Below are 16343 nucleotides of genomic sequence, written 5' to 3' on the forward strand. Positions count from 1 at the left end.
TCCATAGTCCAAATCAGTGTTTTGTTTTCATACAAAAAAAATTTCAAAATTTTAAAAAGAGCTCACTTTGTTGAGTAATTCCAGATTTTACTTAATTTCACTCTCCTGAGAAATCTACACTTCAGAGATATATATACCTGATACTTCTCCAAAAGACAACTAAAGTAAGTTATTCCCAGCCCCTGCTTCCTGATATATGGGGCATTTACTAGATCCATTTCCTTTCCACCTCCATGGCTCTCCATGTGTCTGTGGAGGCCTGGGTAGGAAAATCATTTCTTGACATGAAACTCTCAGATGGAGGGCACAGGCTCAGCCTGGCACCTGCATTTTAACCACAGCTCTGCAAAGAGACTGTTCATCACAAATGTAGCTATAGTTACTTGAATAGACAGTGCATGAGTTAATGTTTTAACCGGTTAGGTACATAATCTGAGTCTCTCCCCTAATAAGATATTGTCTTCGCTTTTCAAAGAGGAGATAAGGATATTTAACAAAGAAATCCTTATACCCAGTTCTTCAGTAATTGCCAGAGCCGAATAAATGCATAAAATGAGGTTAGGCTATGAAGCATTTTTATGTTTAAATCTAAATTCTCATCTCTAAACATCTCTATTAACATAGCAGATTTGAGTTGCAACCATCCTCCTAATAAAATATGAAATCTTTAAGATAGCAAAGCATTTGTAAATAATGGATCCTTTAAATATCCCTGAACTTTATTCTAAAACTTAGAAGGAGAAATAATAATTGCTTTATCTAACCACTGATACCATTTTAGCATTTGATGAAGATGTTAATTTATGGTTGGTTAGCAGTTTATGGCTGCCATTAGTTTTTCAGTTTGGTCCACATTAGAAATCTATTTTTCTTTTTTATTTTAATCTGAGACAATTATATAAAGATATGGTTACGTTTTATCTAAAATGTATCATTCTACTATAGCATTTCAAATTATTCACAGATCATAGTTCTTATATGTGCATATATGAATTTAAAAATACAGCAATAAAATGCTTGAAACAGATCATAAATTTGCTTCATATTTTATTGCATCTCTGAATCAGGTTGAGAAGACAAGGGCAACTATGGGCTTTGGGAAAGAATTAACTCTTTCCCAAGCTTGGAAGGAGAATGATACCATAGTGTGCATAATTAGAGCAGATTCCCCATCAGAGCATCCTGGTGACTAGTAAGATGGGCTTGTCCATCATGTGGGGGGGGGGGGGTAACTGCAAAGTGCTCTTTGCCTTTGCAGTCTATCTAACCTTCCCAGCCCAGCCATTTCTCTTCCAGAGCTCTCTAATCTGGATTTTTATATTGCCCGAATTAGAGAACACAGGGGAAGGGAAAGAAAGAAAAGTTACACACGCACTCAAGAGTCAAGAGTGCTTGGTAATTTTGCAATAGTCCAGAAGTCTCCTGGATCGGGTTAAGACGAGTCATTTAGAAAAATTGGTACAATTTAACCCAAATCAAACCTCAGGGAAAGCGAGTAAAGAGTTTCCCTGCCCTGCTAGGAAGCGAATTGTTCTTTGAAGTTTAAAACTGGGGCACTTTCGCGGAATTCTCGGGTTTGCCGCGGCAGCGGGGTGGTCCTGACAAGCCTGGCGTTTGCAGGTGAACCCACCAGGCCAGGGGGGTGCAAGGGAAAACCCGATCCTTGTGCCATCTCCCAAAAGAGAGTTTGAGGCAGGGCCCTGAAGTTCCCTTTTTGTCCCAAGCAACTTGGAGGTTGGATTGGCTTTGTGCCCTCAGGAGGGGCCAGAACTCCAGTCCAGCGGGGGCACTGGGAGAAAGGGTGCTCTGCGGCTGTGTATTCCGAGTCCGTCCTGTGGCGCAGCGCAAGCAGAGCAGCGCTGTGGGCGCGCGTATTGCGGACGTCGTTCTGTCTGCAACCTTGGGCTGGCTGGCCGGTCTGCTGGAAAGCCGCCCCCTCCCTTCTCCTGCTGCCCCAGGTCCCCAGCATAAACACTTGCCCTGGCCATGGGGCAAAGTAGACACCTAGTTATTCCGCACAGCCTACAGAGAACCCTGGTTCTAGTAATCATGCATCAATGGATCAGAAGAGCCAGAAATTCGGCAGGGAGAAAAAGACTCCTACCCCGTGTGTTGTTTCAACTCAAACTTAAGTTACTATCTCCTGGCTTTCCCTCCTGTTTCCCTCCTTCCGTCTACTGTGCCCCATGTTTGATTTAAAAGGCCAAATTTAAATCAACCTGCAGCTCACTGGCTTGGCAAATCCAGGGGCATCCGAGTTAACAAGTGCCAACGCAGAGCGCGCAGGAGACGGGCTCCTTTATTTTGCCCGCACAACAAAAGACGTTAAGCGATGTAAAGTTGCTTGGCACATGGATAATTTAGTCTGACCTGCATTTTAATTAAAAGAAAACTTATTTATGTTCCTGGTGTTTATGTTTTGCAATTTAATTTTGTTTAGAGGCGCCACTGTGTGGTTAAGCCTCCCCCTCACCCCACCTCCCCATCTGAATCACATCTTCATTAAAGGTTTTACGAAGGAGCCTCTCCTGACCAGGATTCATTACCTCCTGCCTTCCGTGAGCACACTTTCGGGTCTCCACTCGCTCCGTCGCTCCGCCCGGCAGAGCCGCCACAATGTGCTGCGAGCCGGGAAGTGAACTCTCATCATTATTTTTCAAAGTCTAGAAAGTGTATTATCCTTTTTCCTAGTGGTAATTAGTTACCATAGCATCTAATACGTAAATGTGCCCAGAGCACACCATTAACAGTTAAACGGAGGATTCAATTTAACACATGATTATATCTTTCATAAGTCATTACATTGGAAGTCAATGCCACTCATACTGGAGGAATCCCAGGGTCTGGGGCGAGAAGGAAGGTGGTTCTGGCGTCCGGGACCAAGAGTGCATGGAGAAGCGAAGCTCCTGAGCCCAGCTCCTTCCCTAGCGAGCAGTCCTCAGTAAGGATGGGTGGCGGGTGGGATAGGAGGGAGAGGAATTTAAGCTCAACTCAGGGTCTTGGAGGGGACGCCCAGCTGCGGAAAGTGGAGAGCGCACCGCGCAGTGCGCGCGCGCGCGAATACACACATACACACATACAGACACACACACACACACACACACACACACACACACACACACACACACACTGAGATGCACCACGAGGAGGGAGAAGGAGGGGTAACTAGCAAGCTCTTCGAAGATGATCATTTGCTGGTCCTATAGGAGTCCACGAAAAGCCCCGACGCTTCTGTAGGTGCCCAGTGTTAAACTGGAGATGGGACCTAAGTGGGAATTATAAATTAGAGAAGGAAATTGAAATTAGAGAGAAATTCGAGAAGGAAACCGGTGGAATAAAAGGCCAAGTGGGACTCTGGGTCCTCTCTCGGCCTCATCTGCCCACTCTGTTTCCTAAAAAACACAAGCAGCAAGGTCCGCCAGGCGGGTTGCGCCCGTGGGGAAGCGCCCCAAGGCGCGGTGGGCGTCGCAGCAGGCTCAGGGGTGGTCAAGGTGCTCCGGCAGTCTGGTACGCCGCAGTCTTAGGGGACAGGCTGTTTGCTCTGGCCCAAAGGCCCTTCCGGAAACCCACACTGATACCCCTGATGCTCAGTTACCCAGTCCTGACGTGGATGCTCCATACTGGAAGGACATCTGGGGCCCACAAGTGTGCGAGCCAACTTTCCAGACTGGCCCAAAATTCAGGACTCAAACCTCAAAAGCAAAGCGGCCCCTGGGCTTTGCCAGGTGGGGCAATAATTGTCTCTCCAACTGTCGGTTTCTTTCTCTAAAGGCTGCTGCTGAAGAAACTTTGGAAACGTTGGGTTAGGGCAGAGAGGGTCACCTAAGTAAATCACCGAAAACACTGCTTCTGTTCCTTTCAGATGTCCTACGTTTATTCCTAGAACTATAGGCTGGCCACTTTCTAGATGTGGTAAGAGAATTGATTTGTCGGAAATTATCACAATGAAAATTAATATTATCAACCCTGCTACTTTTAATAATTGTACACATTAGTCTGACATTTCAACTTATTCTCAACATCCTCTCTTTTCCCCACCCCCATCCACCCCCAGTCTCTCTCAGGACTAAGACTGGAAATTGAGTTATTAAAGGCGGGTGAGCATTTCTTTTTCTCCTGAAGTTCAAGATTTGTTATTTTTACAATTTCTAATAATAGTTGAACAGTACAGAGGTTGCAGAGGAAGTATTTCAAGGAGGGCTTCTTAATAATGAGAAATAGTAAGCAGTAAATCTTGCAGCAAACGTGTCCCCCACAATGTTAATATGCAAAAGGAAAAAAAAAATTCGACTGATGGTGGCCGTGGTTAATTCCTAATCAGAATGATGGACAGCAGGGCCAGAACAATACAAACTAATGGCTGTGTTGCTGATCACTTTACCCCTTGATTAAAGACACCCAATTATGGCACAGAACAGTGTCGTAATTATGTTTCTTAATCACATCCAGGAGGTTTAATTGCCTTAACGATGTGTTTCATTAAATGAATTTAGGTATTATAGTCGACAGTTTTCATACACAGTTGTTTTCAAATTAACATAATATTAGACATCGTCATGGAAATTGTTTTAATAATCATAATTAGACGCACCCAGGCTTTGTCTGGTAAATGCTGAGAGACGGGTCTCTTCCTGCCTGGGGGCTGCCCTGGTCTCTCCCCTCCCTTCCAGACTGGGAGGGCTCCAGCTTCAAGGCCCTTTGCTGTTATGTTTTCTGAAAAGTTACAGGTTCTGATTAATCTTTTTTGATGGCAAGTGGAGCAGAAAATATCCTCCCTCACCCCCCACTAAGTCTGATGGCACTTAGGGATGTCATTATGAGCAGAGGCCATACAGACAAAAATGCATTGAGCATACTGCCTACAGAGGAAATACTCTAACTTCACCACCACCATTTCTACAGCCTCCACCACAATAAAAATCAAGCCTTCTATTTCTGAGGGCATTATTAAAGTCCAAATACAGGCCCATACAGACATCCTTCAATAGAATCAATGCCCAACCAAGTCCAAGCATGGTCCCTAAAAATCTCATTAACAAGCAACACCAGTAAGTTCTGAAAATCTCTATGGGCATTGCTTACGCTTCGAGTTCAACCTGGTGGATTCTTCTGTCACAAAAAAAGTGGAATGCCACAATAAAATTCATCCTCAGAGAATCCAAATCCATCTCTTCTCCTTGGCTTTCAGGCAGCTGGAGATAGAATTTTTGATGAAAACTCTTTAAGAAACTTTATCCCCTCTCATGGGTCCTGGCATGGTTAACAGTGCCAGGCAAGTGGGAAAAGAATTCCGGAGAGAGCATGGCCTTCAAAGTTCATACCAGCAGACAGGGACTCCGGATCTCCTCTGCCTCTCACCATTGACCCCATTTGTCTCTCCTCCAATGACCAGGCCCAGCCACCATCCTTTTAACAAGCAAACAAGTGAACTAGGGCTACAGCTGGGTATCCCTGCCAAAACTTTAGTTCCAGCTTCTTTGAAACTCCTTTCTTTTTTGTTACCTTTCAAGCAAAGAGTAACACAGAAGAGAGGTGATGGCTCCTTCCACAAAGCACAGCATAATAAAATGTTTGATCAAAATATTTTAATAAAGATTCTTCTGACATAGATACACATACAAATGGTCATACATAGCTGTCATAGTCTGATTGACCTATTTGATATATATATCATTCTTTACACATCCAAAACCAGCCAATGGATCCCCCACAGCTCCCAACTCGCCATCCAACCTGACAAACTGAATTTGTATTATCTGCAAGGGGTGGAAAATAGCAGGACTCCATTTTTAAAAAAGGTTTTCTTGATTTTCATAGGATAGAAAGGCAGGCAAACAGCCATGCAAACTAAAACTGAAGGCTCACTTTGGGTAAATAGCTTCTTGCTTTTCCTTAGTTTTATTTTCTTTCTTTTTAAATTTTATTTTTTTAGAAAAATAACAAAGGATTTCACACCATAGGCAAATCAAACCAGTCTTTTAACTTAAATAATTCTCCACAGTTAAAATAACTTATATATGTACATATATAATAAAAGCAATTAAATTAGACCTTTTAAAAATGCACAGCACAGCCTGGAACAATATTTGCTTAGCATGTTCTTACTTATAGGGTCTATTGCTGTGATGTCTTTCCCTTTTAGAATGCAAAGGATTTCCCTTTTAAAAAAGAGATCAATTCATTCATCAATTAAGAATACACCTTTCCTGTAATTTTTGGACTGAAGCAATTTATTAAAGCTCAATTTAAATACAGGGATGATGCAACTGAAAATATCCAGGTGATCTTTGATAAACCTAAGCAGCCCAGATACATCAATATGTCTCTTCATACTTGTTGGCAAATAAACCTTTTAAACACTTGGCACACAGTATAAGTTAATCTATAAAACAGAATTTTAGAGGCATTAAAAAAAAATCTGCACACAAGACCCATGACCTTAACACATGATAAATACTGTTGATGTGGAAGGGTCATTGAAGAATAACAAATAAATACTATGACTTGTTAATACATCATTGCAGAGTGGAAGGTAACAAGGTGCACATAAATATTTTTTAATGCAATCCTTTCAGCCACAGTCAGTTTTTTATATCACTCTTGCCAAAACTTTTGAGCATTTTCACAGGATTAAAGTTCAGAGACAATAAAAAATACAAGTCTTTCATAGCAACGTGTCTCTTTCTGGTTGAGTTTTTTTTTTTTTTTCTTTTTTCACTTAAATAAGTCTACATTTCAAGTGTTTCTCCTGGCTCAGAATCAAAATTTATTTTCAAGTGCCCTTTCTGATTTGTCTGAATGAATATTCCATCCCACACGCCACCCAACCCCGGACTCCTCCTCTCCCTCTCAGCACCAGCCAAATTCACACTTATTAGTAAGATTAGTATTTTGCCATTTCATACTCTCCACGCTTAATAACCAAGCGACTACTTCTCCACTTATTTTTAAGCTTAAAGGAAAACTCTGCTTCCTTGCGGTCTAGGCTGCCACCAAAGTTGCCACTTTTCTGAGAAAAAAGACATCCATACTCCGTCCAAACTGCACCTCCCTCCTCCCTCCCTCCCCACCCCAAAGACCGAGATTCTGGGGATGTCAAGGCTAAGAGTCCGGTTTGTCTCTGATACTCCTCCTCAGTTCTCGCCTCTGCTTTGCTCTGCAAGTGTTTCACAACTAGGAGAGGACCAAAAAAAAAGTGGGTGGAGGGCAGCTTTTCACTTTCCTCTAGCTTTTGGGTCGCTCTTGTGTTTTTCGGGGCGGGGGGGGGCGGTGTTTAAGGCTTCTCCGTGCACTGTTTGCAGAGGCTGGAGGAGACGCTGTTGAACAGGGCGCACTTCTCCGGGCAGGAGGCGGCCGGGGGCAGCCCGGCGCTGAACGGGTAGCCGGCAGCCTGCTCGTAGGCGCCGAGCGCCGGGTGCAAGGCAGCGGCCGCCGCCGCCGCGGCCGCGGAGCTTGGCAGCGAGGCGGCCGAGATGGCCTGGCCCTGGTTGAGGTAGGCGACTAGGCGCCGCATCTCCTCCAGGGCCTGCGCCTGCATGAGGATGTAGTTCTTGGCGAGCAGCAGCGTGGCGATCTTGGAGAGCTTCCGCACCGAGGGGCTGTGCGCGTAAGGGATCACCGCGCGCAGCTCGTCCAGCGCGTCGTTCAGGTCGTGCATCCGCCGGCGCTCCCGGGCGTTGATGTTGAGCCGCAGCGCCTTTTGCTCTTTGGATTTCTTGCTGCTGCTGCCGCCGCCCCCGCCGCCCCCGCTGCTGCTACCCCCGCCGCTGCCGCCGCCGGGACCCCCCGGGGGGGCGCCGGCGCCGCCGTGGAGGTGGGCGTTGGAGCAGCCCTCGGCCGCCTTGGCGCCGCCGCCTCCCGCGCCCGGGGAGGCCCGCGGGTCGGCCCCTCCTGCCCGCAGCACCAGCTCGCAGCGGCCGTCGCTGTCGTCGTCGGGGCTCTGCTCGCCGCCGCTGCTCTCGGCCACCGAGCCCCGGCTCGCGCTCTCGCCGTATTTGAGGCACAGGGCGGCCCCAGCCGGCAGGCTGCTCAGGCTAGGGTCGCCCCCCACGCCGGCAGAGCCCACGAGCAGCCCGGGGACGCCCACCCCGCCGCCACCGCCACCGCCACCTCCCGCGCCGCCGCCGCCGCCGCCTCCCCCAGGCGGCGGCAGCAGCAGCCCTGCCCCCTCGGGGTCAGCCGGCTCGAAGCAGCCCAGGGGCGACGAGGAGGACGACGCCGGGCGCTCCCGGGGCGGCGGCGCCAGGGACAGGTCCATGCCCGGGGGCGTGGAGCGGAAAGCCGCCTCCAAGCGCTTGGCGGTGGAGGCGCTCAGACTCTTGTGCAGGAAAAGGTCGTCTTCGCCCGCGGCGGCCGCGCCGAGGTGCAGCCCGCGCTCCATCGTCCGGCGCCGGCGCGCAGCCCCGGCCCGCCCCGCCGGCCGCCGCCGCCTCGGCTCGGGAGTCGGGCGGCGCCGCAGACGCGCCCGAGCCGGGCTCCGGGGCTGGTGCGCGCGTCGGTCCCGGTGCTGCTGGCGGTCCTCTCCCCTTCTTTTTCTTTTTCGCCTTCCCCCGCGCTCGCCGCCTCCTCTTCTTCTTCTTCTTCGTCTCCAGCCGATGGTGCTGGCTGCTGGGGCTCACCATGGGCCGCGGCCCCGCATGGTGGGAGGGTGGGCGCGGAGGGAGTGGAGCCGCCGCCGCTGCCGCCGCCGCTCTGAGCCCAGCCCCGCGCCTCCTCTCCGCACCGTTTATCTTGCTTTAATTCACCTTCAAGAGATTTCCGGACCCATCAACCAGCCGCCGCCACAGACGGGGGAGTCTTTTACATCATTATCTCTGAGTAGGTTATTATGAAGAAGACTCGCCTGTTGGGACAGCGCTTTCTACCCAATCAGGTTAACGTTTTAATTAATAGGATTAAAACGGTAACAAACAATCGCAGGCGCTATCTGGCCGCGAGTCTGAATAGTTTCATTTCCCAGGTCTGAAGACAGGCAGCAGCTAGAGCTTTATAAAAGGCGCCTGCTCCATTATTCTGCCTGCCATCTGTATACACAGCTTAGCGCATATGTTTGCAAGGCGCTGGGTCCTGTTAGTAACCCAACAACTGCCTTTAGCTTGACATGTGTGGCGACTTTCACTCATCAATGAGCACACTAAAAGCCCTACTTAGAGCCGAGGATGTTCTTTGCTCCTTCAGCAAATTGTAGATCGGCGGCGAAGCCTGGGAGTCCCGTGGAAAGCAGACGCCCCCATCCACCACGCCCCACCCCCACTGCCCTTCCCTCGCCACTGCTGTCTCATCTTGAGCTAAATTATTCTTCCGGGCGAGAATTATACTCCAGCCCTGTTCGTAGGATGACTGTGGCCTGAATTAGGAGATGGGGCTTTCGGGGCAAGTGATGGCCCCCCCCCCCCCGTTGACTTGCCCCAAATTCACCCAAGATTCTCAGCTAGTAAGAGAGCAAAGCGATCGTCCACTTGCACACACTGCCTTATTTTCACCCCCTCCCCTCCACTGCCCATTTCCTACTCGATGGGGGGAAAAAAAGGAAAATGAAGAGCAAGTTGATTATGCAGCCCATTAGATATTTCTTTTTTTTAAAGGAAGGGGTGCTTTTGCAGCACTAAGTAACTGCTACAGTGATGGTGATTATGAGGCACATGATTTCCTAAACGAGAAGAAAGTGATTTCTCAAACTTTCCTCAAGATTAAAATCCAGTTGTTTCAGAATAGGCAAATTCACCAGGAGTCAACTCCTCTGACACACCAAGCGGGGCATTTGTGCATATTTATTTACCAGGAAACGTAACCGACAGCTAGGAAGCCCTTCAGGGACATCTGGATCTGCCTGGCTGTTCTTGGAGGGCTGGTAAGGGGAGAACCGTGGAACAAGCGTCCTCTGCGGATGCGAAAGGGTACACGCGGTCCTCTCGCTCCTGAGTTAGCTGTCTGGGAGCCCATGGTATTTAGCGGCTGGTTTTCATCCTTAGGACATAAGTAAAAACAATATTTCCCAACACCTCCAATAAATCTTTCTTATGTGGCAGAATTACTGAAGCCTATGAAATTTTTGGTTTCTCTGGTTTCATTAAAAACCTTTTAATTGTGGCTTTCAGAGTTGGCCCCAGGTGTTGGACTCTTTTCATTACATTTTGCTCTAATGTGATGAAATTCTAATTCTCTCCTTACCATATGGTTAAATTTCCCCACTGAGAATTAGTTGAAAAAGGAGAAATAATCTATTAATCTCTGTAATAGATTCACAAATGAGGTTCGCCACAGAACCTGTTTTTGAATGGTAATATCTGAACAGTTGGGCGCCTTATTTCATCATGGAGGGGTGAGGACGACACAGAAGCGTCTGCATTTTCACCTGGAAAGGATGAAAAGGGGCCGAGCGCTATCTTTCGAAAATAATTGCCTGAGATTCAGTCTCACCGGGACAGAAATACTTCTCAGTCCTCGGTTACCTTCGCGCCTTCGGATTTACTGAAGCCCAAAGACTGAGAAAGAGCTGGCGGGCTGCGGGAGGCTTTCCTGCCCGGTACCCAGGCCGGCGGTTCTGGAAGGCTTGCGCTGGCTCACGTGTCTCGCTGGGGACCCAAAAGCACGTTGACGTGCAGGGCGGCCCCAAACTCACCGCTTCCCCAGCCCCCGCCCCTCCCCGGGCGCTCGCAGCTGTGAAACTCTCCCTTTAGGAAGCTAAAGACACGCTCCTGTTACTGTTTTTCAATTAGCAGCTTTGTTTTCACTGGGATCATAAACAAAGGTTCTCTGTAAACATAGGTGAGTCTTGTGTGCCTGACACTAACTTACCAGAGCTCTCTGGGCACTTAACCGGAGGACCGAGGCTGGCACCGTCGTGGCTCGGGGCGGAGTGGGACACGTCCCCTGATGTCTGACTCGGTTCTCCATCCGACCTGCCTTTCTAAGGGCTGGCGCTTTCCGCGGGACACCTAGCTTCCTACTGGCCCCTCAGCGGGCACTAGAAGGGCGAAGGATCGACCATGCCCGGATCGCGTGGAAGCTCGGGCTTAGCTATGGGCGCCAGACCGGGACATGACCTGCAGGGCCCGAATGGCCGAGCAGGAGCGACCGCCGAAGGCGGCTAAGGCGCCGCCTGCCCGGCTAACCTGGGACCCTCCCCGACCCTGGTCCTTCGCGCTGTCAGAAACTTAGCGCCGGAGAGCACCTCGTGGCCCTTCCCGGACTCCTCCTCCACTCCCTCGTTCCACCCTCCCTCCTCTCCCTGGCCTTTCAAACTTCTGGACCAAACTTTTGCGCAACTTTATTTCACTCAGTAGGAGCCAAAACTCCCTCTCTTTGGTGGTTCGAGAAAATCCCCCTGGTCTCCCGGGAGGAGGTGGCTGCTGGATAGTTTCTGGAAACGTAGCTTTGGGAAACTGCGGGAGAATTTATAGAAGCTTTAAATGTGGGCCTTGTAACAACCATCGGTGAATGGTCTTTGAAGTTTATGCACTCGTAAACTTTTGCTGATTGCTTCTGGGAAGTTGTCAGGCACTTAACATTGCATTTATCTTACAAGGCAATGAAAACACATCTGCCTGGTGTCTCGTTACCTGGTTTAATCGTCGCCAGCCCTAAGTCACGGCCTAGGTTCTCTCTCCTCCCTTTAGTGGGATCCCGCCGCCTGATTTCGGGCGGCGAAGGACTGTCGTCAGCTGCTCACCTAGTGCCCTCGGGCCGCAGGAGCTCTAGAAAACTGTAGGCTTGAACTTTGTTCCACCAACAAGCGGGGAAAGGGCCGCGGCTCCTGATGTAACTAGCAAGCTGGAAAGGTAGCAAAGGAAAAACCAAAACAAACACTTTCTGGTTGTCCGGGAAGAAAGGGTGGGAAATTAGCTCGCGAGAAAACTCCTGACCCACAGATGACCCCTGAGAATGAAGCGTCAGAAGCTAAATCCTCTGACTCTGTGCAGTTTGAGAAGGGGTCACTGTGAGTTCCTGAAGCAACTGAGGGACAGGAAACGCAGAGGACTCTCCTCTGCCCAAAGCGAGGTGGGGGCAGCTCAGACCACCCCGCGAGCCGTACGGGCGGGTGGGCGCGGTTCAGGAATACCCTGCAAGGCGCCCTTGGTGCTTGGCTGGTTGACCAACCTACATCAGGACAGGGAGCATCCTCTGCCGCGTGTTGGGTACCAAATTGACAGGTGCTGGAGCCTGTTGTGCAAAGATGAATACAGTTTTGTTACAGCAGGAGGGAATAGACCCACTTGGAAAGGCTTTGAAAGGATTCTGAAATATTCAGCAAGCAGCACCTCATTGAAATTAGAGCATTGAGCTTCAGACCAAACTAATTTTTTAGGTCATACTTAAGTTTCTTAGTGATCATCTCTATTAATATTTGCTTGAAATTTGAAATAGGAACCTAAACCCAATCAGAACGGAACATAATCAAATCTACTTTTCAAGAGCAAACCCAGGAGTTCCCCTTCGTTATTTCTATAGCCCTGATAAACAGTTTATTGCTTATCTAAATCAAAAAGTTAGGAGAACCTGGGAACACTGGGATTTGGGTGTTTGTGTGTGTTTTCTGAAAGGGAGAATTGTCCTTGTGTATGTATGTTTCAATTATCTATTTAGTACATTCTAAAATTAAGAGCAAAGTTTGGCAAAAATGACGTGAAATTTCGCTTGAGAGCTGCTCTGGAAAAGCAAACTCCCTAAGAGTGATGAGAATCCTTTCCGGGCTGTGCTGCCCTCGCTGCGGAGAAGTCCAGCCTGGAAGGTCACATCTTGCCCCGACCGCGGAGACCCTCCGGAGAGACTGCCGGGGGAGTAGAGTCTCTCAGTCCCCCCTTCCCCAACCCACGGCCGCATCCAACGCGCCGCAGCAGGGCGCATCCTCAGCGCTCCAGGCCGGGACACCCTTAGCTGTCTCCAGCCCCAGTCGTTAGCACGCTGACCTTGAAGTTGTATTTGCCTACCCCTGCCCCTCGCACGCCCTGCGCCGTCTGGTGGCACTTGGGTCAGCTTGAAGCCTACACAACCAAGGTTCATCATCCTGCGCCTCCGCGGGGTTTGGGGGCGTAAGCGCAGAGATGCAAGCCCATCAAAGCTCCTGAAGTCAAGCCTTTCGGTGTCGTTTTGTCATCAGTATTTTCTCACCCTCTTTCTCAGGTCCTACAAAGCTTACTGAAGAGAGATATTATGAGTCCATGTGTGTCTTGGGGATTGGCCGGGCTAACGAGGAGGGCAGCGAGGGTGCTGGGGCCATGGGAGCTGGAACATTCCTGGCAGTGCGCCAAGGGCCCCAGCCTTGCAATTGCTCTGAAGTGCTTGGCAATTCCGAGGACTTCGACCGTGGAAACGTTGAAACCTGTTGATCTAAAGTTCTTTCGGGAAGATTTTTCTCTTCTTTATGTATTTTAAAGAAAAGAGGTTGATCCTCACGCCTGTTTGGCGACACGTTAGCCTAAGTTTGCACAGACAGTGAGGGGAAACTCTCAGCCCCCGCGAGAAGCAGCTTTTCCGGCGCGAATGTGCGCCCCACGCGGGCTCGCAGGCGGTTCCCCAGCCCCCGCCGGGTCTTTGCGATTGTGGGGACTTTTAAGGGGAGGGGCGCGGTACCGGGAGCCAAACACTTGGCCCCTACCTGACCCTGCTGCGACCCCAGAGAACAATGTATATATGGGTGGAGATCGAGGAAAACTAGTAAAAGGAGTTTCTGAGGAGTTCCCTCCCTCCTTCCTTACCTGGAACAAACTCCTGCACTCAGTCACTCTCCCTAGAGGCTGAGGTTCCTATTTGTGTTACACGTGTTTCCTCCCTGGCATAATATCATTATCGAACTTGGGAAAACACTCGAAATTTTTTAAAAAAGAAAAATTGGTAGGACAAAAAAGATGAACACTTTTAGGGCTTGTGTGGTGTCCACGAATTAAGAAAGAAACAAACTGGAAAGGGCTCATTTCGGCTTGGGGATTTTAGCTCTGCTATTTAAAACCCACAGCGCCATCTCCTGGCAATGAGGAGAAGATCGAGGAGGATGACAAGACTTCAGGGCTGAATTGAAACAGGCAAATAGGAAACATACTTTATTTTACGCCTCAAAAATTATTTCAGTGATAAATTGATTGCGACTACAAAACATGAGCTGGAAATTTATGATCATTAAACGTTGTCAGACAATCCTGGAAACATTATTTGTAAATAGAAGTTCGTATACACACACGTAATTTCTATAGATTCAGATATAGTTATTATTCTCAGGATCTATGACACAGTATGATTCTTCAATGTATCAATAAATACATAATTGGTGGAAGAAATTAAAGGACAGATTAAATTCTAAATCAGGATATGAACTAGTCATTTTATGTAAAAGATACCATAACTTTGTAAATACCCCAGTGCTGTCAGGCATCAATTGACTAGTGAAAACCAAGCGCTGAATTACTGTTCAGATATTTTAATCACCAAAATATTTCTCTTTAAAATATGGGTATTTTCAGTAAAAGCAGTTCTCTTCGTTTACTGTTTGTGGGCGGTGCTTACCACATACGGCAAAAGAGAGACTAATGAGAAATGCTGTGTTGAAACAAGTTCTCGGAGTTTCTCACGGAGTTTTACTAATTGACGTTAGTACAGACTCTGCCCCATTTTTCTCAATACCCCTTCCATTTCTTTATTTAGCAGTCTTCTCATCTCACAATCTTTCAGAACGTCTTGTTTAGGCTTTCAGAGCCTGAAATATCACTGAAGCTAAATCACTTTCCAAAAATTGAACGCACATAATAGAATCATGGGTACCTAATACTCTTCTGAATTAAAATGTTTCTGAAGTGTATTTTTGCAAGCATTGCTCTCTTTTATAAACAAGATTAAAATTCGGTAAAACTTACAGAGGCTATCCCAATTAGAAACATTTCTCATCTATGATTATATACCCAGGCCAGCTGCTTAAAACACAAATAAAAGTCGATATGCTTTTCGTAGTGTACAAAATATTATGAATATCCTTCAAAAATATTGTAGATCAAACAGACAAATGTAAACTCCACTTCAGTTGAAGGATTAATTTTATTTGATTAAGTAAAGTGAAGATCTATTAAGCCAAATATTTGGACTCATTTGCTCTGTCAACGCAAGAGTTTCTCTTTGAAAAAAAATCTGATTATATATAGGATGAACTAGATAAACAGATGGTTAGCTAGAGAGCTTTTCACAGTTAAATTTTGAAGTTGAACATAGATAAGTTTGACACCTTCTCAAACATTTTTGATGAGGTCATTTGATCTATTCTAGCAATGCAGCATTACTGCACATAGTCATTTTAACTGATGTTTAAAAATATTTAACTTGATTTTTCTATTAATGCATTTGGCTGAAAATCATACTGATTGTCCACTTGGAAAAAGATGCATACATACACACACTCATCCATATATTTGTGCTATATTTACACAGTGGTAAGCAAGAATTATAAAAAGGAAATAAACAGCTGCAAGACATCATGACAAGAGTGTCTTAACATAAAAGTAACATTCCTCTGATGAAATATTTCGTTCTGACTACCTGAAGGAGGCCATCAATTGCTTACAATAGTATTGGCCGAAAAACCAGGCTGCCCGTCTGTTGTAGTGTAATGCCCATGTGGAGAATGGATAATACCATGTGACACTGAGACGTTAAAATTAATCCAAAAAGTGATTTAAGAGCCTCCTAGACCATAGGTACTTCTGAAAAAAATCTCCCATTGTCTTCACAGAGAAGAAGTTGAGATTTTCCCAGAAAGATTGTTTTGTAATCCACATACTTAAATATTCTTACTCCCTTGAGTGGCTTCCCATATTCCCATTGTTTTCGAGAACAGGGGTCATGGGGACGAAAAGGAAGGAAGGCAGGCTGAGGAGAAGTAGATATGCAGATTAGAGGCCAAAGAATGCATTTAGTACATTCAACGTACGTAGAAAGTGCTTGTCTCAGGAAGGCGCAGTCTGTTTTTCTTTTAAAAAGAAGTTTTTGAATTATGATTTTTCCATGTGTCCAGATCTGATTGCACTTCTCTGTGAACTGCTTTGAAAGGTGTGAGTAGGTGTCGTAGAAACAGCATATCCTCAGCAGATAACTATGCAATCTTTGGCAATTTTCTTGATCCTATGTAGCTTCAGGAGGAAAATGGCTCCATTAATCTTGGCTTTCCTGACTGCCTCGGGGTATTAATTGAGTGAGACTATGTGGAAGCATTTTTTAAACACTAAAATGTTATGTGACTTTAATGTTAGCACTTTATTATGCTTCATTTAAACCAGTTCAGTTGCCTTTAATTATTGTTATTGGTTTGTATTTTGTTTACTTTTTCTATCACAACTTTCAGGCACTGGCAGACATTAGAGCAC

At 47.1% G+C, this 16343-nt stretch overlaps 1 protein-coding gene across 1 annotated transcript; it reads right to left on the reverse strand.

Annotated features, from left to right (window-relative positions):
- Positions 1–5570: 5570 nt before the first annotated feature.
- BHLHE22 (basic helix-loop-helix family member e22) lies at positions 5571–9222 on the reverse strand. Its single transcript, XM_070630504.1, has one exon. It carries the CDS (start codon positions 8378–8380, stop codon positions 7274–7276), a length of 1107 nt encoding a protein of 368 aa, XP_070486605.1. The 5' UTR covers positions 8381–9222; the 3' UTR covers positions 5571–7273.
- Between the last annotated feature and the right edge of the window lie 7121 nt (positions 9223–16343).

This window comes from Equus przewalskii, chromosome 8 (genome assembly GCF_037783145.1).
Source record: "Equus przewalskii isolate Varuska chromosome 8, EquPr2, whole genome shotgun sequence".
NCBI lineage: Eukaryota > Metazoa > Chordata > Mammalia > Perissodactyla > Equidae > Equus > Equus przewalskii.

Bases quoted from the DNA above. Each gene is read 5' to 3' on its own strand.
- BHLHE22 (XM_070630504.1), bottom strand. From the start codon at position 8,380: ATGGAGCGCGGGCTGCACCTCGGCGCGGCCGCCGCGGGCGAAGACGAC.